Source organism: Ictalurus furcatus, chromosome 11 (assembly GCF_023375685.1).
Source record: "Ictalurus furcatus strain D&B chromosome 11, Billie_1.0, whole genome shotgun sequence".
In the NCBI taxonomy this organism is placed as follows: Eukaryota; Metazoa; Chordata; class Actinopteri; order Siluriformes; family Ictaluridae; genus Ictalurus; species Ictalurus furcatus.
This window is the reverse complement of record NC_071265.1, coordinates 13,173,664-13,197,368: the sequence shown is the minus strand read 5'-3', so window position 1 is coordinate 13,197,368 and position 23,705 is coordinate 13,173,664. Positions and strand designations below refer to the sequence as shown.

Here is a 23,705-nt window from a genome sequence, read left to right as displayed (position 1 = left end):
GTCCACTTCCCACAATGGACATTTATGGAGCTTCCGGACCCATTTGACGGATTTTTCGGTGCCCCAGAGTATTTCCTGGTAGACTGTCAATACTATTTCGCCAGCCTGTTAGACCCTAAGCCAGAGGAGAAGCAATGGCTCCGATTTATGTGGTCCCGGTTCTTTGGACCGGCCCGTCAATGGGTGCAGCTAAAACTGGAGAGGCACTGTAGGAACCTGGACGGTGTAGAACAGTTTGTGGGGGATTTCATGTTGCGATTCGGGAGTCCGGAGGCGAAGGAGGAGCTAGAACAACTTCTCAGGGGGGTAAGTCTGGAAGGCGAACCTGCCCTGCCGTTTACCCACTACTACAGGCAACGTCATACAGAGCTCAACCCTGAGATCCAAGCCAAGCCTCCAGTCCCTGAGATCCAAGCCAAGCTTCCAGTCAGGAAAGTCCAAGTCCCAGTCAAGTCTCAGGTCCCTGATATCCAAGTCCCAGTCAAGTCTCAAGTCCCTAAGGTCCAAGTCAAGTCTCACGTCCCTGAGATCCAAGTCAAGCCTCCAGTGCCTGAGATCCAAGTCAAGCCTCCAGTGCCTGAGATCCAAGTCAAGCCTCCAGTGCCTGAGATCCAAGTCAAGCCTCCAGTGCCTGAGCTCCAGGTCAAGCCTCCAGTGCCTGAGCTCCAGGTCCAGTCTCCAGTGCCTGAGCTCCAGGTCCAGCCTCCAGTCCCTGAGCTCCAGGTCCAGCCTCCAGTCCCTGAGCTCCAGGTCCAGCCTCCAGTCAAGAAGGTCCAAGCCAAGCCTCATGTCCCTGAGCTCACGTTCAAGCCTACTGATCCAAATGACCAAATGCTGCTCACGCCCAAGTTTACCGACCCGGTCGCCCCAGTTCCACCCGCGCCACAGTCCGCCGACACGACCAGCCAAGCTCCGCCCGCGCCACAGTCCGCCGACACGGCCAGCCAAGCTCCGCCCGCGCCACAGTCCGCCAACACGGCCAGCCAAGCTCTGCCCGTGCCACAGTCCGCCAACACGGCCAGCCAAGCTCCGCCCGTGCCCAAGGGTCACCTGGTGACCTCAGAGCCTCAGCCTCCCCGTTCAGCTGTGGACGTCGCTCAGCCTCCCCGTTCAGCTGTGGACGTCGCTCAGCCTCCCCGTTCAGCTGTGGACGTCGCTCAGCCTCCCCGTTCAGCTGTGGACATCGCTCAGCCTCCCCGTTCAGCTGTGGACGTCGCTCAGCCTCCCCGTTCAGCTGTGGACGTCGCTCAGCCTCCCCGTTCAGCTGTGGACGTCGCTCAGCCTCCCCATTCAGCTGTGGACGTCGCTCAGCCCGCCTGTTCAGCTGAGGTCGTCGCTCAGCCCGCTTGTTCAGCTGAGGTCGTCGCTCAGCCCGCCTGTTCAGCTGAGGTCGTCGCTCAACCCGCCTGTTCAGCTGAGGTCGTCGCTCAGTCCCCCTGCTCCTTGGCAACTAGTGTTCCCCCCTTTTGCTTCGAGGAGACCCACCCTCCTCTCCCTGGCCGCACGGAGACCCACGCTCCTCTCCCTGGCCGCACGGGGGACTTCGCCCTGCCTTCCTGCTCGGCTGGGGACGTCGCTCTGCCTTCCTGCTCGGCTGAGGTCGTTGCTCTGCCTTCCTGCTCCGCCGAGGACGTCGCTCTGCCTTCATGCTCCGCCGAGGACGTCGCTCTGCCTTCCTGCTCGGCCGAGGTCGTCGCCCTGCCTTCCTGCTCGGCTGGGGACGTCGCTCTGCCTTCCTGCTCGGCTGAGGTCGTCGCTCTGCCTTCCTGCTCCACCGAGGACGTCGCTCTGCCTTCATGCTCCGCCGAGGACGTCGCTCTGCCTTCCTGCTCGGCCGAGGTCGTCGCTCTGCCTTCCTGCTCCATTGAGGTCGTCGCTCTGCCTCCATGTTCCTCTGAGATCGTTGCTCTGCCATCCTGCTCCGCTGAGGTCGTCGCTCTGCCTCCATGTTCCGCTAAAGACGTCGCTCCTCTCCCTGGCCTCGCGGAGAACCTCGCTCCTCTCCCTGGCCTCGCGGAGAACATCGCTCCCCCCTTGAGTCTCATGGAGAACATCGCTCCCCTCTCCTGTCCCGTGGAGGACGTTGCCCCGCTTTCATGCTCTGCCGAGGACATCGCCCCGCTTTCATGTTCAGCTGAGGAAATATCTCAGCCTCCCTATGCCATTGTGGAAGCTGCCCGGCCTCCTGGTTTTGCTGGGGACATTTATCCCAGGGGACCAGGACCACCAGAGGGAGGACGTATAATTTTGGGTGCTCCGGGAGTAGCGCCCTTGAGGGAGGGTTCTGTCACATATCAAGAAACTCTGGACTCCATTTCCCATCAGCCACTGCACTGCACTAGTTGTCACATGACCACATGCACCTGATTCACGTTTTGGTTAATGAGCACTCCTGTGTATATATAGTCCGTGTCTGCACGGTTTGTTGGTCTTTCGTTGTCTTAGACCCCTGTGTTCCATGTTTCCTGATCTTGTTAGTCTATGTTTAGTTTTGCCACAGTATTCTACCAAGTAGTGTTTAAGACTCACGTTGTTTATGTCTCGGTGTTTGTTTCTTGCCACAGTGTGTTTCCAAGTTGTCATAGTGTATTCGTTTCTTAGTACGTTTCTTCAAATAAATGTCATTATCTGCACCTGCTTCTGGCTCAACCTCGAGTTGTGACACAGTCCGAATAGGGCTTTTGTTATTAGAAGGACTATACTTGTTGGCAGCAGAGTTCTATGTGTTATTTTATTTCTAAAACTAAAATAAATTATTGAAATCACAAATATTACACAAAATCTTTAAACAAAATTGTCCCAAAATTGTGAGCTAGCAAATAGAAATTATTATAATTCAGGGTAGCTCACTAACACTGTAGAAAGCTACTATTCTTAGATGTGATCCATGTGTATCTCTAGATCATATGGTTAGTGACAGAACAGTGCTCCCCTTTTATGACTGCAAATAAAAGCTAACCAACAGTCAGTAACTTACTGGCCAATTGTGTGTGTGTGTGTGTGTGTGTGTGTGTGTGTGCACTCAAAGATCACTGGGTGCAATCATTGCCCTGCAGATGGTATTTCTAGGTAGTTAATATTGCTCTTGGAATACGGAAATGACGTTCCAATGGCCATGATGCATGGTGTCTTCCACTTTTAACCACTTCAATTTGCTGTGCATATTACTAATGTTGGTACTATATGGACACTCAGGTGCAAGTCTTGCAGCCTTATTGGACCAACTCTTCAGTGAGTTTATAATGTCATTGTTATATATGATGTCAGTGAGGTTATATAATGTCAATATTTGACCATACGATAAAAGTATAATGAGATTTAAAAAACATGTGAACTCAAAACATGCCTAGTTTAGCTCTTTTGTTAAATATTTACTGCAGCACATTCCACATTTTATACATAGTATTATAAATATGCTTAAACCAGAACAGTTTACTACAATTCACGAAAATTGTCTACATCCATAGGGTGGATCAGAGTTTTGCTTTAATGCCAAGAATAAACAGAGACTCAGTGACACAGTACCTTCGATACAGACCTGACCAATCAGTGCTCATTCTCCATGCCAGAGTTGCTCAGAAGTCCTATGGAAATGAGAAACGGTAAGAATGTCTTATATAAGACAATGAAGAATAAGACATCCTTCATTCAATTCTCCCAATTTTAACTGTGTAAAATTTCATTATGGACCTAGAGACCTAAATTGGCTGTCTAGCTTAGATTTTATGATGCTACTTTATTTTTCAGTGGAGTTTTATATGTGATATCCTCAGAGTAATATTTACATTTAGTGTGAACTCTCAGTTAAATATTACAAGTCAGGATTCATTCTTAAACACCTCATTTACTAGATGGCATGTAACATTGTATAGGATTAGGTTTTAGTGAGTAGTAACCAAAGTAAAGGAAAGCAAAAAAAGATAAACATTCATGTAAGGTACACTGCAAAAGATGATATCTTAGCAAGAGAAAACATCTTAAATATAGTCCCTGTGGAAGTGGGGGCATTCTCAAACAATGGTTTGTGAATGGAGGGCGGAGCCGGAGAGTGGTAAGGAATGTACAGTGAGGGAAAAAAGTATTTGATCCCCTGCTGATTTTGTATGTTTACCCACTGACAAAGAAATGATCAGTCTATAACTTTAATGGTAGATTTATTTGAACAGTGAGAGACAGAATAACAACAAAAAAATCCAGAAAAACGCACATCAAAAATGTTATAAATTGATTTGCATTTTAATGAGGGAAATAAGTATTTGACCCCTCTGCAAAACATGACTTAGTACTTGGTTTAAAAACCCTTGTTGGCAATCACAGAGGTCAGACGTTTCTTGTAGTTGGCCACCAGGTTTGCACACATCTCAGGAGGGATTTTGTCCCACTCCTCTTTGCAGATCTTCTCCAAATCATTAAGGTTTCGAGGCTGACGTTTGGCAACTCGAACCTTCAGCTCTCTCCACAGATTTTCTATGGGATTAAGGTCTGAAGACTGCCTAGGTCACTCCAGGACCTTAATGTGCTTCTTCTTGAGCCACTCCTTTGTTGCCTTGGCCATGTGTTTTGGGTCATTGTCATGCTGGAATACCCATCCACGACCCATTTTCAATGCCCTGTCTGAGGGAAGGAGGTTTTCACCCAAGATTTGACGGTACATGGCCCCGTCCATCGTCCCTTTGATGCGGTGAAGTTGTCCTGTCCCCTTAGCAGAAAAAAACCCCCAAAGCATAATGTTTCCACCTCCATGTTTGACGGTGGGGATGGTGTTCCAGGGGTCATAGGCAGCATTCCTCCTCCTCCAAACACGGCGAGTTGAGTTGATGCCAAAGAGCTCCATTTTGGTCTCATCTGACCTCAACGCTTTCACCCAGTTGTCCTCAGAATCATTCAGATGTTCATTGGCAAACTTCAGATGGTCATGTATATGTGTTTTCTTGAGCAGCGGACCTTGCGCGCGCTGCAGGATTTCAGTCCTTCACGGCGTAGTGTGTTACCAATTGTTTTCTTGGTGACTATGGTCCCAGCTGCCTTGAGATCATTGACAAGATCCCCCCGTGTAGTTCTGGGCTGATTCCTCACTGTTCTCATGATCAATGCAACTCCACGAGGTGAGATCTTGCATGGAGCCCCAGGCCGAGGGAGATTGACAGTTCTTTTGTGCTTCTTCCATTTGCGAATAATCGCACCAACTGTTGTCCCCTTCTCACCAAGCTGCTTTGCAATGGTCTTGTAGCCCATTCCAGACTTGTGTAGGTCTACAGTCTTGTCCCTGACATCCTTGGAGAGCTCTTTGGTCTTGGCCATGGTGGAGAGTTTGGAATATGACTGATTGATTGCTTCTGTGGACAGGTGTCTTTTATACAGGTAACAAACTGATATTAGGAGCACTCCCTTTAAGAGTGTGCTCCTAATCTCAGCTCGTTACCTGTATAAAAGACACCTGGGAGCCACAAATCTTTCTGATTGAGAGGGGGTCAAATACTTTTTTCCCTCATTAAAATGCAAATTAATTTATAAAATTTTTGACATGCGTTTTTCTGGATTTTTTTGTTGTTATTCTGTCTCTCACTGTTCAAATACAACTACCATTAAAATTATAGACTGATCATTTCTTTGTCAGTGGGCAAACGTACAAAATCAGCAGGGGATCAAATACTTTTTTCCCTCACTGTACACCTTGCTCAGTGTTACGGTGAGGAGATGTGTGCCTAAAAAGGAGAGAGACAAGCACAAAGAGAGAGAGAGAGAGAGAGAGAGAGAGAGAGAGAGAGAGAGAGAGAGCGAGCATCCAGCAGCAAGCCATATATGTGCACGTGCATGTGTGTGTGTGTGTGTGTGTGTGTGTGTGTGTGTGTGTGTGTGTGTGTGCACTGTAAAACTGGATAAGTTCATTTAACTAAAAAAATTTGAGGAAACTAATTTAGTTTCTTTAAGCCAAATACACTTAAATATAACAAAATGTAACTCAAACTTTGTAAATAAATTTTTGTTATATTTAAGTGTATTTGGCTTAAAGACATTGATTTATCAACTTAAAACTTTTGAGGTAATTAGTTTCCTCACATTTTTTTGAGTTAAATTAATTTATCTGGTTTTACAGTGTGTGTGTGTGTGTGTGTGTGTGTGCGTGTGTGTGTGTGTGTGTGTGTGTGTGTGTGTGTGTGTGTGTGTGTGTGCATAAAATAAGCTGAACGTGAAAGAGAGAATAAAGCTCCCTTTTGAGTTGTTCCAAGCATGCCTCCAGCTTACTTATTACAAATAGAGAGTGTAACACTTGTGAAGAAACCCGGAATCTGAGGAAAACACTGTCACATTTTTATCTAGTATTTCCTATTACAAGATTACAACAAACCAAATATAAGATTACTAAAATCTATTTCTAGACATTTTACTCATTTCAAGCTTGAAATCGTTTTGTTCTATTGGCAGATAATTTAGCTAATTTTAAGCATTTATTTCTAGAAAGAAGCACAATTATCTGGCAATAAAACAAGACCATTTCAAGCTTGAAAAGAGTAAAATAATAAAATAGAAGGAAATACTAGATAAATCTGATATTTGCACTTGCTAAGATGTAATTTATTGCAGTGTATGCATATTTTTAAGTCCAAGAAAGTATATAATTTTGGTGTTTAGCAATTTTGTGTCTGGGCAAACAGATTTTTCTGTCCTCCTCCTTGTGTGTACCTCTGTGGAGCTGGATGGAATCTCAGACAAGAACATTTCGAAGGTTTGTGAATCAGTCATTTCTTTGGTTTAATCATCATTGCTTTATTAATACTTAGATCGTGACTGAAATACCTTGAGAAAAACTGTATTATAAGCCCTAGAATGATTCTACATGATTACATAACTCTGACCTTTCTCACAAACATCAGGTCTTGGTGAGTCTAGTTGTCATGTGTGGGGGTATATGGGTCTGGATGGCTCCCCTGGGACACAAGCAGACAACTTCAAGCTGAGCTTTGAAGAACAAACAGAAAGAAGGGTACAACAATACTTCAGACCCAATTTGAAAGATATAAATTGACATACATTGAACAACTGGAACTCCAGCTAGGAAAATACAGTGGATATAAAAGTCTACACACCCCTGTTAAAATGGCAGCTTTTTGTGAAGTAAAAGAATGAAACTAAGATAAATCATGTCAGATCTTTTCCCACATTTAATGTGAAATTGCAAAGTATACAAATGAATTGAAAACAATCAGAAACTTTTCAGGGAAAAAATAAATAAATAATAAATAAATAAATAAATAAATAAATAAATAAATAGAAAACTTGCAATAAATTAGTTGCATAAGTGTGCACACCATAAACTAATACTTTGTTGAAGCACCTTTTGATTTTATTACACCTTTCATACTTTTGGTGTAAGAGTCTATCAGGGCAGCACATCATGTGTGGCAATATTTTCCCACTCTTTCTTGAAAAACATTCTAGATCCATCAAATTGTAATAGCACCTCCATCCCACTTCAGGTTACCCCAGGTTTTAGTTGGATTCAGGTTTGGGCTCTGGCTAGGTCACTCAAAATCATTGAGCTTCTTTTGGTTAGGCCATTCCTTTGTTGACATGGATGTATGCTTTGGGTCACTGTCATGCTAATCATACGCCTGAAGGTTTTGCACTAAAACTGACTGATATTTGTATCTATTCATGATTCCCTCCAACTTGATACAAGCCTCAGTTCTGGTTGAAGAAAAGCAGCTCTAAAGCATGGTGCATGATGCCACCTCCATGCTTCACCATGGGTATGGTTTTCTCTTGGTGGTGTGCTTTTTTTTTTTTTAACACAACACATTTTGCCAGATGGTTTGGGGTGATTTAGTTGAGCTTGGATGTTTTTTGTGAGAAAGGGCTTCTGTCTAACCACCCTACCCCACAGCCCTGAAATGTGAAGAATATGAAAGATTGTTATAATATGCAGAGTGTATTCAATACTTTCAGTAGTATATTTCTGCATCTCCTTACATGTAGCGGTAGGTCTTTTGGCAGCCTCCCTGGTAATTTTTTTGTCTTGTCCTTTTGTATGTTTTGGAGGGACCTCCTGTTCTTGTTGATGTCATTGTGGTACAGTACCCCTTTTTCTCCACATGTTGATGATGGCCTTCACAGTGTTCCATGGTATATGGAAATTATGGAAATGTTTTGGAAATTATTTTATACCCCTTTTCTGATTGATACCTTTTGACAGAGAGATCCCGTACATGCTTTGTAATCTCTTTGTGGACCATGGCTTCAGGAGTCAGATGAAACCAAGGAGTATCCTACAGAAACAGCTGGTCTTCATTTGTGGTTATTCAGAATAATTTAATTGATGACATGTATGATAATTACTTTTGAACATGAGATTTAATTAACTGATTCATTCTGAACACAGCCAAATCCCCAATTATAAAAGGGTGTGTAGACTTATGCAACCAGGTTATTGTAACTTTTTTTAAAAAAAAATATACTATTCCTGTTTTCCCCTAAAATGTTTCTGATTGTTTTTCACTTAATTTTTATACATTTTAATTTCACATTGAGGGTAGAAAAAGTTCTGATATGATTTGTCCCGGTTTCATTTTTTACATCACAAAAACCTGCCATTTTAACAGGGATGTGTAGACTTTTTTATATCCGTTGTACCTGCAATAAAGGAACAGCTATATTGAAGGAACTAGTTCGAACTAGTTCACCTCTTTAAATCCATTTCTTTAACTTTTTATTGTGTTTGCATTTCACTGATGTTTCTTCATAGCTGTTAATTGAAATGTTTATCCAATGTTTAACCAAACAGCTCCTAAAGGCAACCCATTTACTTTTATTGACTGATGATGCACTCTGCCAATGTGTTAACTATACTTTGCTTCAATGAAGATTCACTTTCTGTCTCATAATTTTAGGCATCTTGTTTTTGTGTACCAACCTATTCTTCATCATATTTTACCATATCTGACCTTTGTCAACTACCATATCCCTCAGAAGAGTAAAATATTTACCATTTACTGTGTGTGCAGTCACAAACCAGGAAATCAGGAAAGGTTTGACTAATATTTAACTTGTGTTTCCTGAAACAAATTGGAGTGCTATTCAAATAGAGGCTCCATTTTTGTTCTGTGCTTGTTCCTCTCTAACTGTGTCTCCATTCTCAATATGCCTTATTATTTAGGGTTATGGCATTATTCTGATTGTATGGTGCCTTGATTCATAATGCTAGTGAAAAATATATCTTTTCTACTTTAGTAAATATTCAGTTCACTATTCCAGGACCACCCTGCATAGGCCTGTTATATTTTAATGAATGAATTTAATTAATTAATTTACTTGTAGGAAATGTATATTGCTTAGCTGATGTTTTCCTTAATAAAATTTTCTTTTTTTTCTTAAATTATATTTTTAGATGTTCGCCTGTGCCAAAACCCTGTATATCTCGGATACAGATAAGCGGAAACACTTCCGTTTGCTACTTCATCTGTTTCACAGTGGAGGGCAGGAGATCGGCTCTTTCCAAAGTGGACTTATTAAAGTAATCTCCAAACCATCGCAGAAAAGACAATCCATGAAGAACGCAGATTGTGAGTCAGTTTGTGAGTGTGTGCTAGAGTGTTTCAAATGGTGACTGAGATTAGACTCAGACAACATCTACAATGGTGTGGAATTGAGAACAGTTGGAATCTAAGAAAGTTTCAAATACAGCGATTCACATAATTAATGGGAAATTGCTACTACTTATTGGAAAGGTTTTTTGCAGGAAGATAGAAAATGACATTGTAATGGATTAATTGTTTTATTCATCGGCATGCTCTTATTTGAATCTACCAAATTATATTCGTTTAGAATTTTCAGTTTAGAGATTTTCTTCTCTGCCATTGATAACAACTGGTTGAATGAACACTTTAACTGGGATTTCAGGACTACCATCATAGCAGGCCTGGCCTGCCTATTAATATTGTATTTTCTCACATTTGTTTACATTGTTTACATTTCCAAAAAGCAATAATTTCAACCTCACTGTTACTGGAGAAGGATATATCTTTCTGATAATTAACAGTAAATAGCTTAAGTTAAAATGACCAGCAGATTTTATCATTAGTTCATTAATTTCATAACCTAAGCAAAACATTTTACTATTTCAAATACTCTTACAACTGATTGAGCCTGGCAGCTCCAGAAAGTATAACTTTTTTGGAACTTAAATATTTATGTAATAATTGGTGTTTTTCCCCACGATGAACTGGCATCTTATCCAAGGCTCCAGATCCACCACAACCCTGATAAGGATAAAGTGGTTCTGAAAGTGAGTGAGTGAGTGATTGGTGTTTTGCCCACACACTGTTTAATTATTACCGCCCATGAACGCTTGCCTTATCTTATTTATTCCTATCTACATAATGCTTACTTGTCTATATACTATGTGAACATTACTGCAACTCCTAGTCCTCGGACCATGTTCAATAAAGAGCCGTTGTAGAACCCTATTCAGCACCCAAAGAAGTGAAGCGTTTGACCTTTGTCTATTTGATCCTAAAACATACGGTTAAGGGCAAGGTCCTCCAAGAAGGTCTCACGAAAAATAAAGAAGTGCTGTAAATGGCTCAGTGATGGCAAAGTGATGTTGAATTCCTCACCCTCTGGAGAGAAAAGAGACACAATGAGATGATTGTGTGACCAATAAAACAGCAGGTTGATTTTGGCTATTCTATGTCAGTCATTGCTGTTGGCATGTGTCTGTGTGTCAGTATGTTTAACTTTGCTTTTGTCTTTATATGTGTTTTCAGTGTGTATCTCATCTGGTTCCAGAGTGTCATTGTTTAATCGCCTGAGGTCTCAGACAGTCAGTACACGTTACCTTGCAGTGGAGGGTGAAGCTTTTGTGGCTAGTGCCAGACAATGGACTGCTTTTACTGTCATTCGAGGTCTGAAAGATTTTCTCTTTTTAAAAGTTTTAAAAGTTTCAAAAGTCTGCAAATATTTCCAGGACACATGACCATAGTGGCCTTCTAACCCCTAAAGTGCAACGAAAATATCTAATTTCTAGTGTGGATGAGTTTCAAAATCATCTATTAGACTCAACCTCCAAAATAGCAAGATGTTTGGAAAAACAGCATGAAAGAAGCTCATCTTGCAGAAAAAAAATGTGTTTACGAAAATAGAAATTCACCTGTGTTGTTTATTTTATATATTATATTTATTTATTTATTTATTGTGAGCGTGTACATACGTTGCTAGTACGTAGAAAAAGTGATGAATTTTGCAAAATATTGCAGTGGTCTGCAAGCCAACATTGATCATCCATTTTTCTTTCTTTCTCTCTTTCTCTAAAGTGGAGGATCAGCAGACAGACTGCAGTGATTACTCTATGTGTGAGAGTTATATCTGTTATGGCTGTGTGGTTCAGCTGGTATGCACCATTTCAGGAGTTGCACTGCCACCCATGGTATGCACTTTAGTTTGCTTTATTGTTTGTAATTAGACCTGAATAACACCTAAGACAATAGAGTAACTGCCTATAAACTGAACACATGTGACCATAAAAATGGTTTCTTCAAATGGCAATCCTCAGTGAAGCTGCACATGCATCAAACCAAACAACATAGCACATTACTGATATTTTGTGGCTGCTAGGGTACATTGTATGTACACTACCAAATGGGGTACACTATGGGAGTAAAAAAACAATACAGTTATGTGAAAAAATAAGTACACGCCATGAAAATTGTTGGCTTTTTTTTTTTTTTTTTTTTTTTACATATTTGGACAAGCAAACATTTGATCCTCTTTGAAACAGTGCCTATTATTAAAGCTGATACACTCTATCAAATGACAGAATTGAAATTTTGTTGTAATGTTCACAATTTAAATTAACAAAAAAAAAAAAAAACAGATCAGTCATATGGACAAAGAAAGTGCACTCCTACATCTGTCACACCTCCAAATCTATAAAATTAGAATCAGATGTTCAAGCTTGGGTGCCAGTGATTAGAACCTGCTTAGGGAGTACAGGTGGAACCTGTCTTATTTATACCCCTCTCATATCTAGCATCTGGTGATCCCTTTGCTATTGAGATTTGTGGTGTCATCATGCCAACCAGCATAGCACTGTGTGTGTGTGTGTGTGTGTGTGTGTGTGTGTGTGTGTGTGTGTGTGTGTGTGTGTGTTTGTGTGTGTGTGTTTATAAAATAAAACCACTGAAAAGCGAAAGTAATAGATAAAGAATAAAGTGCCTTTTCAGTTGTTCCAAGCCTGCCTCCAGCTTCCTCATTATTTGCCGGAACTGAAGGAGAGTGTCACAGACCTATTGAAAGAACACATCTCTTACTGAACTTACTTGTTGTCTCTGAATGTATATTGAATAATCAAATTTATCCAGTATTTCTTATTATAAGATTACCATAAACCAAATATAAGATCATTAAACCTATTTCTGGACATTATTTCTCATTTGAAGCTTATAGTTTTCTTATTCCATTAGCAGATACATTTTTAAAATTAGCAAAATTATCTGCCAACAGAACAAGACTATTTCAAGCATGAAATGAGCACAAATGGCTTGAAATAGGTTTAATAATCTTGTATTTGGTTTATTTTAAGCTTATAATAAGAAATACTAGATAAATTTGACTAGGTATTTCCACTTGCTAAAATGTCATTTTTGCAGTGAAATGCTTTTGGTTCAATACGAACTGAAGGAACTAGTTTGTGATGATATGTTTGAACTGGGACTTGTCGGTAATGAATGAAATGAATGAACTGGTAATTGTCATTCATGAAAGAAATGAATGAACTAGGTGAACGAACGAGGATCTGCTGACTTACTGATGTCGGCTCGGCTGATATATACATGTCGTTCATTCAGTTTACCACCATTTCAACAAAAATGAGAAAGAGGGCAGAAGAGCTCATTTGAACAGTGTGTAGCACTAAGACAAGCCTTATGTGTTTTTGTTGTGGTGTTCATAGCATAATCCGCTATACACAAATGTGTTTTTAGCATAATCCGCTATACACAAATGTGTTTTTAGCATAATCCGCTATACACAAATGTGTTCTTAGTATAATCCGCTATACATGAATGTGTAAAAATGACGGATGGCTATTTTTTTAAATTATTGTTTCATTGAAAACTACTTGAAACATGTATGTAAAAATTTACATTTTTTCAGATTACATTCGTATCATCATTCATGATCACTCTCTCAAAACTAGCCTGCACTGACTGAAATGTCTTTTCTTGAAAATAAATTCACCAGACCTTTTGTGGATGCCAAGTTTTCAAGAGACAAGTTTTAGTATGACGATTTATTAAAATTGGCATGATTTTAATAAAATCGTCATACTAAAATTTGTCTCTTGAAAACTTGGCATTTTTAAATGAATGTATTGAGTGAATGAAACAATGACTTTCCTATAATATCTAAAGACACTTTTTGGTGCCACCTACTGGTGTAATGATGTAACTTACAGAAAAGGTCACTGAACGAATAGGTGAGCGAATCTGAATAAATCTTTGTGGTGAATGGAATCAAAAGATTTGAGTCAGTGGGATGAATCAAAATTACCACCACTACTTGGAATGTTATACGTTGAATATAGTGTAGGTTAAATGAATTTAGGCTCAAACCCTGGGGATAAGCTACAAGGTCACACCAAAGTCATCTGTTCAACGATGCTTGCAGGAGGACATACAGCTAAGGCATGCTATCATGATCGTTAGCAAAAAGACTTTGTAGAGACCCATTTCTGTTTGGCATCCTGTATGGATCATAAGTAAAAGTCTTAAGGGACCCCAACATAAAAGTGAGATCACAAGCTGGGCTTTTGGTGATGCATGGTGAGCAAAGGTGCCCTGATCCTTTCAGAAAGGCTGTGACAATTTTTGAACCACCAGTAAGATGCCATCCCTCATGGATGGGCTGCACAGGGCTCTTTAGCAGTTAGTGGGCATTTCCTGTAGTGCTGACCCCCAGGGTAAGATGCCTGCTAGAGGTGTGAGGACATGGCTTGGATTATGGTAACCACTGCTGAGAAGTATATTAGCACAGAGCTGCCCTGCATCTTGGCTTAAGTGTCAAACTGCCAAAAGTGCAGTTGTGATCAGTTCCATCACAGAGCATTCAGAAGGTTCATGCAGAAAAAATTGCTAGCGTATTTCCTGTGCATGCCTTGTGTAAGGCAATGTTGTAAGACCTCATACGAATGTCATCAATATACCTGCATTGGGTGCTTATTCTCTGAGTGTAGTAGATGTGATGCAGTGGTAGCTCAAGAAGGTATCCAGGTTTTAAACAGCATAGTTAGGAGGGATGAAACAGAATCAGTGAATTCTTCAAGTGGCATGCAAGAACATATATATATTTTTTTAATAGCAAACTCCTTTATCTTTTGATCTGAACCCCAAATTTCTTGGTCTGGTAAATGGTAAGCTTTGTTAACCTTAGTGGTTCCAAAGCGCTTGACACTGTGTCTCATTCACCCATTCACACACTCACACACCAATGGTAGCAGAGCTCCCATGCAAGGTGCTAGCTTGCCATCGGGAGCAACCTGGGGTTCAATGTCTTCCCCAAGGACATTTCAGCATGTGGAGTCATGTGGGCCAGGAATCGAACCACCAACCCTACGATATAATAATGGATAACCTGCTCTACCACCTGAGCCACAGCCACTAAGTTACATCCTATCACTTTGAACAGGGACCATTAATGATCAAACCTTGTGAAATGACTTACCATCGATGGTCTGGGACTTCAAATTCAGCTTTCTCAAAGCTATATACACAATATGGGCAAAAGTATGTGGACACTGGCCCATCACACCCATATGTGCTTTTTGAAAATCCCATTCCAGAGTTTGTCCCCCCTTTGTCATTATAATAACCACCTCTCTTTTGGGAAGGCTTTCCACTAGATTTTTAAAAATGTGGCTGTGGGGGTTTGCCCATTCAGCCACAAGAGCATTAATGAGGTCAGCACTGATGTCAGGCAAGGAGGCCTAGGGCACAGTTGACATTCAAGTAGGTCTTCAGTGGGGTTGTGGTCAGGGATTTCTGCATGCCACTCAAGTTTCTCCACTCCAACCTTGGCAAACTACATATGTCTTCATGGACCTTGCTTTGTACACAGGGGCATTGTCATGCTGGAACATGTTTGGGGTAAGGCACTTAGTTCCAGTGACAAGAAACTGTAATGCTACAGCATATTAAGACATCCTATACAATTGTTTGCTTCTAACTTTGTGGCAACAGTTTGGGGAAGGCCCACATATAAGTGTTATGGTCAGATGTCCACAAACCTTTGGCCATATAGTGTATCAAACTCCATAATTATGAGGTGATGTACTTAATCCATAAGTATGAGGTAATGAAAAATGTGAATAAAATGCACTACTTTTCCTCTTTATAAGGTGATTCGTAAAGTGAATAAGCAGCATGCATGCCTGGATATAGATGAGCCAGTGTCCCAGCTTCATAAATGTGCATTTCAGCTCAGAAACAGCAAGCACATGTACCTCTGCCTCTGCAATGAAGAAATCTTACAGTACCAGGTGAAAATACACTCAGAATGCACAAGAGTAAAGGCACATTTAATTAAAAAAATGCACATGTAATTATCTTATTTTAATGAATTAGAATCACTAGTTAAATATGTAACTGTGATGAACCACAAATAACTGTTAGGTATGATGAGAATCACCTAGATACCTACATAGACCTTTAACAGATAAATAAAATCTATCAATGTATAATCAATTTACATGTATATATTTAACATTTGCACACCATTTCAGAACAGCTTTCTCCAAAAGCCATACAAGATCAGTGTACTGTTGGGTCCTGCCTTCAGTAGTGTTTGCTCAGTTGGTGATTCATTCTGGGGGGTCGAAACCCTCGAAACACCCTCTGCCAGGTCACCTGGCAGAGGGTGTTAAATCTCTCCTTCAATTTGAGAGCACAGATCTGCTCATGGAGCAAGCTGCCAGGGTGTTTCAACCACCAGCAAAAGCAGAACTGAACTGGTCTTGGGGCCATACATTGCTGAATTCAGGAATTTGTGGCAACAGGGGTCTGGAAAGATTGTAGTTCCAGCAAGCCTAGGAGAATAATCACTGTGACCACCATTATCAGTACTAGCATTCTCAACAGAAGCCAGTACTGCACATGGCAGCCTGCCTGAATCTGACTGGCAAACCTTGTAATGTCTGCCACACTTTAAGATGACAGAATGGCTAGCATTCTTAGTGAATCTAGCCTGCTTGTGTGGCCTGCTTCAGTGATAGGAACATTTATCTGAGTTCATGCAAAGGAGAGTGGATATGACCTGAATTGCCTGCTCCTTGGTGGGGGCATATAGAAGTCAGACATACTGTACTATATCAGTATGATGCCATTGGCCATGAGGGGAGACAAGATGGCTTGTGTGAAGCTCAAAACTACCTGTGTAGCTACAGAGAGGGTGAAAAGTAGTACTTTGAAAAGGATTGCCTGCCTTTGGAAAGCTATGGTGTTCTGCAGGGATGGGGAGATGAAAATAAATAAAATAAATCCACTGTTAAACAGTCCTGTGGTTACACAGCTTTACCTACATCTGACAACATTAACATACAAAAACAAATTGTCTAAGCAGTTTAACCATCTCAAATCTAGGTTTGGGTGAAAATATCTGTCCTTTTGAACAAGGAAGTACATTGTGTACTTGGTTTTGAACCATAGTTGTGAATTACTGGGCCTATCTTTTTGCACTTCTATCTAGAAAAAATCTAATTTCTTGGATCTGAGCAATGATTTTGGGTCTGAGATCAACAAGGTACTGACCCCCAAAAAGGTTGAGGACCTGTGGTGAAACTGCAATTTGTACTACTGTGACCTTATCATCAGGACCCACTGATGTAGTAGGTGACAGCTGGGTGATCTTTTTAGCTGTAAAGTATCATGTCACCAGTCCAATGCTGGGAATGAGGTGTTTGCTCCCTCACAGAGGAATCCATGACAGGACTCCTCCAATGCTAACAGTAAGACAGATGACATATCGCCAGGGCATGCAAGTTCTTACCCCCATTAAAAGGTGTAATAAAATCCTTGCAGTGAGGCTGTCACAACCAACATTATGCGAGTGGACCAAGTGTTGTCTGTTACCTAGCACCATCTAATCCAAATTGGGTTGCTGCCACAGTTCGCTTGCTAGGTCATTATCAGCTTGGATTACTGAGGCATGGCTATAGATATAGCTTCCTTTTCTCTCCCAAGAGGAGGATGACTAGGCACTGGGAGAGCTCTGTTGAATGGCATGAGCAGCCTCAGCTATCTATTATTTCAGCTGAATCACATCTGCCACCAAGTTATCAATTCCCCTAGAAATCCAGTCAGACTGCTCTCAGGGCTCATTCTTATGCATATCAGTTGATACTGGACATGGGCACTTTCAAACAGTGAGCATTTAGGCTGCAGGTTTTATCAGATTGGACTGTGAATCAGGGTCTGGCAGCAAAACTCTCCCTCTTGGCATCAACATTGCTGTGTGACTACAGTTCAGCAAGATGCCAGAGTCAGCCACTGTGTTTTGTAGATGTTTAATTCCCAGGCCATGAGCACATAGATGCTAGCATGAACACTCAACCCTGCTAGCAGCACAAATCCATAGATTTTCTAGTCAGCTAGATGTTGAAGATGTAGATGTGAAATACTTGCCAAGCCAGAAACCAACAGATGGGGAACATTAGAGTTAAGAGGTGCTTAACAAGGAGAGAGGAAAAGCTACACATTGCAACTTTGTTGAGAATGTTGTGTGGTAAGCAATAGCTTATAAGCATAGCCCCCAATAGCTTATAAGCATTCCCCCATAGTGGGGGAAGGCCCACTCAAAGCTAATGGGTGCCACATAGTTCTATAGCAATCTATGAAAAAAGGGAGCTAGGAATGAATAAAATTACATCACAGAGGCAGAATGGTATAGATTTTGGTCCAAAATATCCATGAAGCAGATGAAGAAAGGGAAAGTTTGATCATGTGTCAATTCATGATATTACAGATCTCAGGATTCATATGTTAACAAGGGTGAAATAGAACTACTAAACTAAATGTACTGGACTGCTCTGGTAAATTTTAATTAAACTTTAGCATTAGATTAAAAAATTTACAACTCTGACATATTTCTTAATGTGTTACTATAGCACAAGTTAACATCTGCTGCTTTTGGTGTTTGTTAATCTTATAGTACCTAACCTATAAAATTACAGCAAATTTCTAAAATCTAGAGCATCCCAGTTAGAAGTACGTGTGAAAAGAGAATATCATTAGCTATTTGCTATAAATATTGTTGTTCACAGAAAATACATATTTTAACTAACTTCTACTAAGACATTTCAATTGTAGTATTGCACCAAAAATTTGCCTGTTCCTCTTGTATATACTGTACATATATAGGCTTTTCTGTATACTGTAAATATGGTAAGTGATGCAATGATTCTTTTATGGGCATTCTTCTTCAGGCTTCTCCATGTCCAAAGGAGAGCAGTCGAGAGGTGTTGAATGATGGTTCATGTTGGACCATCACTGGTACAGAGGTTGTTGAGTATACCTTCAGTGAGAGTCTGACCAGTAGCCCAACTGTCATCAGCCCCATCCCTGTCATTAATGGACTGGAGGTAAGATATAATCAATAATAATAAATGTTCTCATACCCTTGTAATAATTACAGAACTATTAAATGACCTTTTTAAATATTTGTCAGTTTATTTTGTTCAATTGTTTGGGGTTACTATACCACCAAAAGACAAAAGTTAAGTGCAATTAATTCATTAATTTGAAATAAAATATGTATTAAAAATTGAGTTAAGAAAAATAACTATTATAAACACATTATTAAACAACAATTGCACATATAAATAACTTAAGACAATAATACCAAATAAATACAGTAATAAATGTCAATGCACTGTAACACTAGTTAACTAATTAACTAGCTATATATAGTAAAGTTCTAATGTTGACAAAGCCCCAAAATAGGTATTTCCTTATTGATCCTTATAAAATGATTGTCATGTCACCCACTTTCCCTATGAACTCAAACTCCTAGAATTCTATGCAATTACCAAATATCTACTTCCCACATGACCCACTTCACAGATCATATTCACCCAATTACTAACTCAGCATACCTGTTTGTAATCACATGCTCCCATTAAATGCCGTACTTTTTATGCGATCAATATTCACTCCTAACAAAATACTAGAAGTGATTTAGTGCTTTTGTTCCCTGGTTGCTATTCTGTATGAACTACATCCATTTTTGTATACTTTTGATTCTCGTTTTGCCTTAGTTAAATCTGTTTGCCAATCTGTTTTGCATGTCTTTCATTTTCCTGATGATGACAGTTATGTTCCTTAGCAAGGTGAAAGGTTTGAGATCAGGAAAAGAATTTCTTCATTGGTTATGATCATCTGAGTTGCTATAGTTCTGAAAAGAACTGTAGAGGATTGACATTTTGATCACCTGAGGGGTGAATATCTTTAAAATCAGCAGGCTGCTTGTGATAGCTAATAGTAATCAGCAAGAACTTAATGTTAGCCTAACACTTCTTACTCTAGATATTAACCAGTTAGCTATAGTTAGCCACTAACTTTTTCACTAAATCCATTTCAACTACATCAACAAGTGGAAGCAAGGAAGCAGACAAACTGACTAAATCCAATGAATTGATGTTATGAAAAACTGGTTTTATTGTGAACATATAAAAAGTCATTTGTAAAGTAATTACTCAAGTATTTCACCAGATTATTTTATTCAGTAATTTTATTACTACAGTAGCAGTACCTTTACTCAAGTCAGTGTGTTTTGCACTCTTTCCACCACTGCTTAAACACAAAATGTTCTGCCTATTTATTGGGGCTGCTGAGTGTTTATATTCCTGAACTTTTCACCGGACACATAATGTCGAAGTTGATCTTAGACCTACTTGGTTTTACTGGGGTTTGGATTAAACCCATTTAAGTGGCCAATCAAATAGGGTAATAAATATAAGAACTTGATATACTTAATGAAAGAATGAATATAATAGCTATGATTTTAGAACCACTGTTCTATTTTGAAGGACATTTCTATGAAAGTTTAACTATATTGTAATTGCAGCCAATGTCAAGTGCTTTTTAAAACAAATCTGCTATTACTATATAATCTTTTCTCATGTACTGCAAATGGCTATTTGTTTAGACACTGCCAAGACATGAGGAAAAGCAAAAAGAAAATGTTAAATAGCTTTAAATACTTTTGACAAAGTAATCCCTTTAAATACTTTGAGCAAGGTAGGGCAGTTGTGATGCACACAAGTATTTCATAACAAAATACAAACTGTACATAATTTCATTATTTTATTACATTGCATTATTACATAACATTCAACTTTTTATACCACCTTATATTGTTCCTCCTCCATTTTCTTGGATTCATGTTTGACTAATTCTGTGTTGTAGCTAAATGGAGGAGGCCATGTGGCCATGTTAGAGCTCCATGGAGAAAACTTCAGTCCTTACCTAAAGGTCTGGTTTGGAAATATGGAGTCTGAAACTATGTTCAGGTAAGGACTCACAGCAAACCATTAAAGGTATTTTTACTTGTGAAACTTTGACTTGTGTTACATTCAGAGATATACAGCAGATGGTTGGCCAAAATAATACCATAAAATTTTTGAGTAGTTTTTTCACAGGTCTCTGTATATTGGTAGGTGCTAGTTCTAGAGTCACTGAATTAAAATTTTGCAAATATACTTTTGAGGCCATGTGGCCATGTTAGAGCTCCATGGAGAAAAAGGCTTCCAAAAGTGTGCTAGTTCTGTGAGATTCTCGGGCCATCTTGCATGCACTGCTCTTTTGAGGTTTATCCACAGATTTTAGATTATGTTTAAGGTCAGGGAACTGTGAGGGCCATGCTAAAACCTTCAGCTTGTGCCTCTTGAGGTAGTCCATTGTGGATTTTGAGGTGTGTTTAGGATCATTATACTGTTGTAAAAGTCATCCTCTTTTTATCTTCAGCTTTTGTACAGATGGTGTGATCTTTGCTTCCAGAATTTGCTGGTATTCTTTTCATTCTTTGCTGGTATTCTATTCATTCTTCCCTCTACCACTGAAATATTCCCTATACCACTGGCTGTAACACAAGCCCAAAGAATGATCTATCGTCCCCCATGCTTAAAAGTTGGAGAGGTGTTCTTTTCACGAAATTCTGCACCCTTTATTTTCTCTAAACATACCTTTGGTCATTGTGGCCAATCTTTTCACTTCATCAGTCCACAGATCTTGTTTCCAAAATCCATCAGGCTTATTCAGATGTTCATTTGCAAACTTCTGACACTGAATTTTGTGGTGAGGATATAGGAAAGGTTTTCTTCTGATGACGCTTCCATGAAAGGCATATTTGTGCAGGTGTCACTGCACAATAGGATAGTGCATGATATAAACAGGGTTGGGAGGGTTACTTTAAAAATGTATTCCATTACAGTTACGAATTACTTCATAGAAAAATGTCACGTAATCCAAGTATCACAATATGAAAGTAATTTTATGATTATTTTTGGATTATTTCAAGGTCGCATATGTAAAAATAAGTCAAGTGAAACACAATGTGATCTAAAATACTTTTATTTAGAGCTTATTTTGGAGCTTAAACACATGTCCAATGTTTGGATTTGTTTTAATAAATAAATAAATAAATAAATAAATAAATAAATAAGTATCACTGTCCCTGATGTGGGTAACATTACATCACAAGAGCATTTCAGAGAACAAATATTGTACTAAAACAAAAAAGGGTGCCTAAGAGTTTTGCACAGTACTGTATATAAAATAACGTACCATCACCACTCTTCTCTCTTCCTGCCAGGAGTCCAAGGTCTTTGCTGTGTGTCGTACCTGATATTTCAGTGTTCGGTGAAGAATGGCGGTGGTACAGGCAGCCCATCACGGTCCCTTTGTCTCTGATACGATTGGACGGGATGATCTACAGAAGCTCATTCACCTTCACATATACACCTGAGCACAGCTCTTTCTCTCAGCCATGTGTTTCTGCTGAGAGAACTGCCAACTCAGACACACTCATTGACAACATTCACCAGGAGTTCACCAGAACCAATTTTCACCTGTTCATGCAGAGCTGACAGATACTTAGGGTAAAACACACAAAAAACTAATCCTAACTTCACAAACCCATGTCGGATGTTTTGGGCTGGTCTATTCCAAAAATAAAATGCATAGTTTTGTGCCAGTGAACAGGACATTTGTGGGAACATCACAAAAAAACACACCAATAACACACTGTTCTCAAGATTGATTAAGCTGCAAAAAATGACATCTTAGCAAATGGAAATACCTTGAACATAGTAAAATTTAGGTAGTATGTCCTATTATAAGATTACAATAAAGCAAATATAAGATTTGTCACGTCAAATCCCATAATTGATGACAAACTCTGATTCCCATAATGCACATCTGATTACAAACATGGACACCTTGGACTACAGCACCCACACACCACATTCAATGTCACGATCATAGTCACCTGATTACTGACTGTATACACCTGGACTTAATCACCACTATATTTAAGCATGCTCATTCACGCCATTAACACAACAAAGTGTTCATTCAATTCTGTGTTTACACCTGATGTACCAAACCTTCTGTTCATGTTTGCTGATTCTAGTTTTGACCCTTGATTATTTAATTGTTTTGTGATTCTCACCTTGCTCTTGGATCTGTTTGCACATCGCCTGATCTCTTGCCTGCCTTTTGACCTTGATCTCTGCTTTGCGATTTGGATTTGTTTGTTGTTGCCAGTTCTTTTAATAAAAAAGTATTCTCTGCAACTGTTTCCGTCTTTACTGCCTGACTGTATATTTGCCGTCAACATGGAGGCAATGGGAATGTTTGGCAACAGCCGATAGCAGCGCAAGCCCAACTAGTGGGGCAACAACAACAGCAGACAGCTATACTCAACATGAAAATCACACAACTGTCCACTATGCACCTATCCCAACTATGGTGACAACCACCCCTCTCACCCAACTCCCCTGCTCATCACTCATCTGAACAATTATTCAGTGTAAAGGCTTTCTACTTCAGAGCTCTCTATATTTCTTTGAATAAGTTGGAGTTTCCAAACAACATAAAGTGGCCCAGTTCATTAACCTCCTGAGAGACTGACCTGGGCAACTGCAGTGTGGAACCATTTCCTCCTATGACCTTTTCATCAACTTTGGTTTCCCCTGGATGCAGAAGCTCAAGCCCCATATCTTATCTTACTTTCTCAAGTCATATCTTCAAGCCCCTGCAGTCTTGACCACATCTACTTTCATGTAAACTGCAGAGTCATCTCACTCAGTTCCAATCCCTCTGGAATACAGAGTTTCAATAAATATTCAGCAAAGTAAAAGCCAGTGGTCTAACTCCTCACCATCCTTGTGCCACTGATCTCCTGCCAGGAACCACACTCCTCACAGGAGCCCATGCTGGAGTACATCTCACAAGTACTGTCCCAGTGGTATAACAGATCCTCCATGTCTCCAGCATCTGCTGGCATCCTTTTTATTGACAAGAAGAGAGGAGGCCTTAGGTCATCTATTGATTTTTGAGGACTTAATCAGATCACATATTTGCCTCAGAATAAATTAGATATGAAAGAGCAAACAAGCGATAATATAGATGTTTCTGGGATGAGATGTACATTCTGAGATG

The 23,705-nt window shown here is 40.0% G+C and overlaps 1 protein-coding gene across 1 annotated transcript; it reads left to right on the top strand.

Moving 5' to 3' along the window:
- The first annotated feature begins 3,122 nt into the window (after positions 1-3,122).
- On the top strand, positions 3,123-23,032 carry rbpjl (recombination signal binding protein for immunoglobulin kappa J region-like). Its single transcript, XM_053636356.1, has 10 exons — positions 3,123-3,602; positions 6,657-6,727; positions 6,876-6,985; positions 9,386-9,560; positions 10,764-10,901; positions 11,310-11,422; positions 15,389-15,529; positions 18,470-18,625; positions 20,451-20,554; positions 21,856-23,032. The coding sequence occupies exons 1-10, from the start codon at positions 3,490-3,492 to the stop codon at positions 22,127-22,129; spliced, it is 1,395 nt and encodes a 464-aa protein (XP_053492331.1). The 5' UTR covers positions 3,123-3,489; the 3' UTR covers positions 22,130-23,032.
- Positions 23,033-23,705: the final 673 nt, after the last annotated feature.

Excerpts from the sequence above, each read along its gene's own strand:
- rbpjl (XM_053636356.1), top strand. The coding sequence starts at position 3,490 with ATGCCAAGAATAAACAGAGACTCAGTGACACAGTACCTTCGATACAGA. Across the intron at positions 6,728-6,875 it reads CAGACAAGAACATTTCGAAG|GTCTTGGTGAGTCTAGTTGT; the intron begins GTTTGTGAATCA and ends CACAAACATCAG. Across the intron at positions 9,561-10,763 it reads ATCCATGAAGAACGCAGATT|TGTGTATCTCATCTGGTTCC; the intron begins GTGAGTCAGTTT and ends ATGTGTTTTCAG.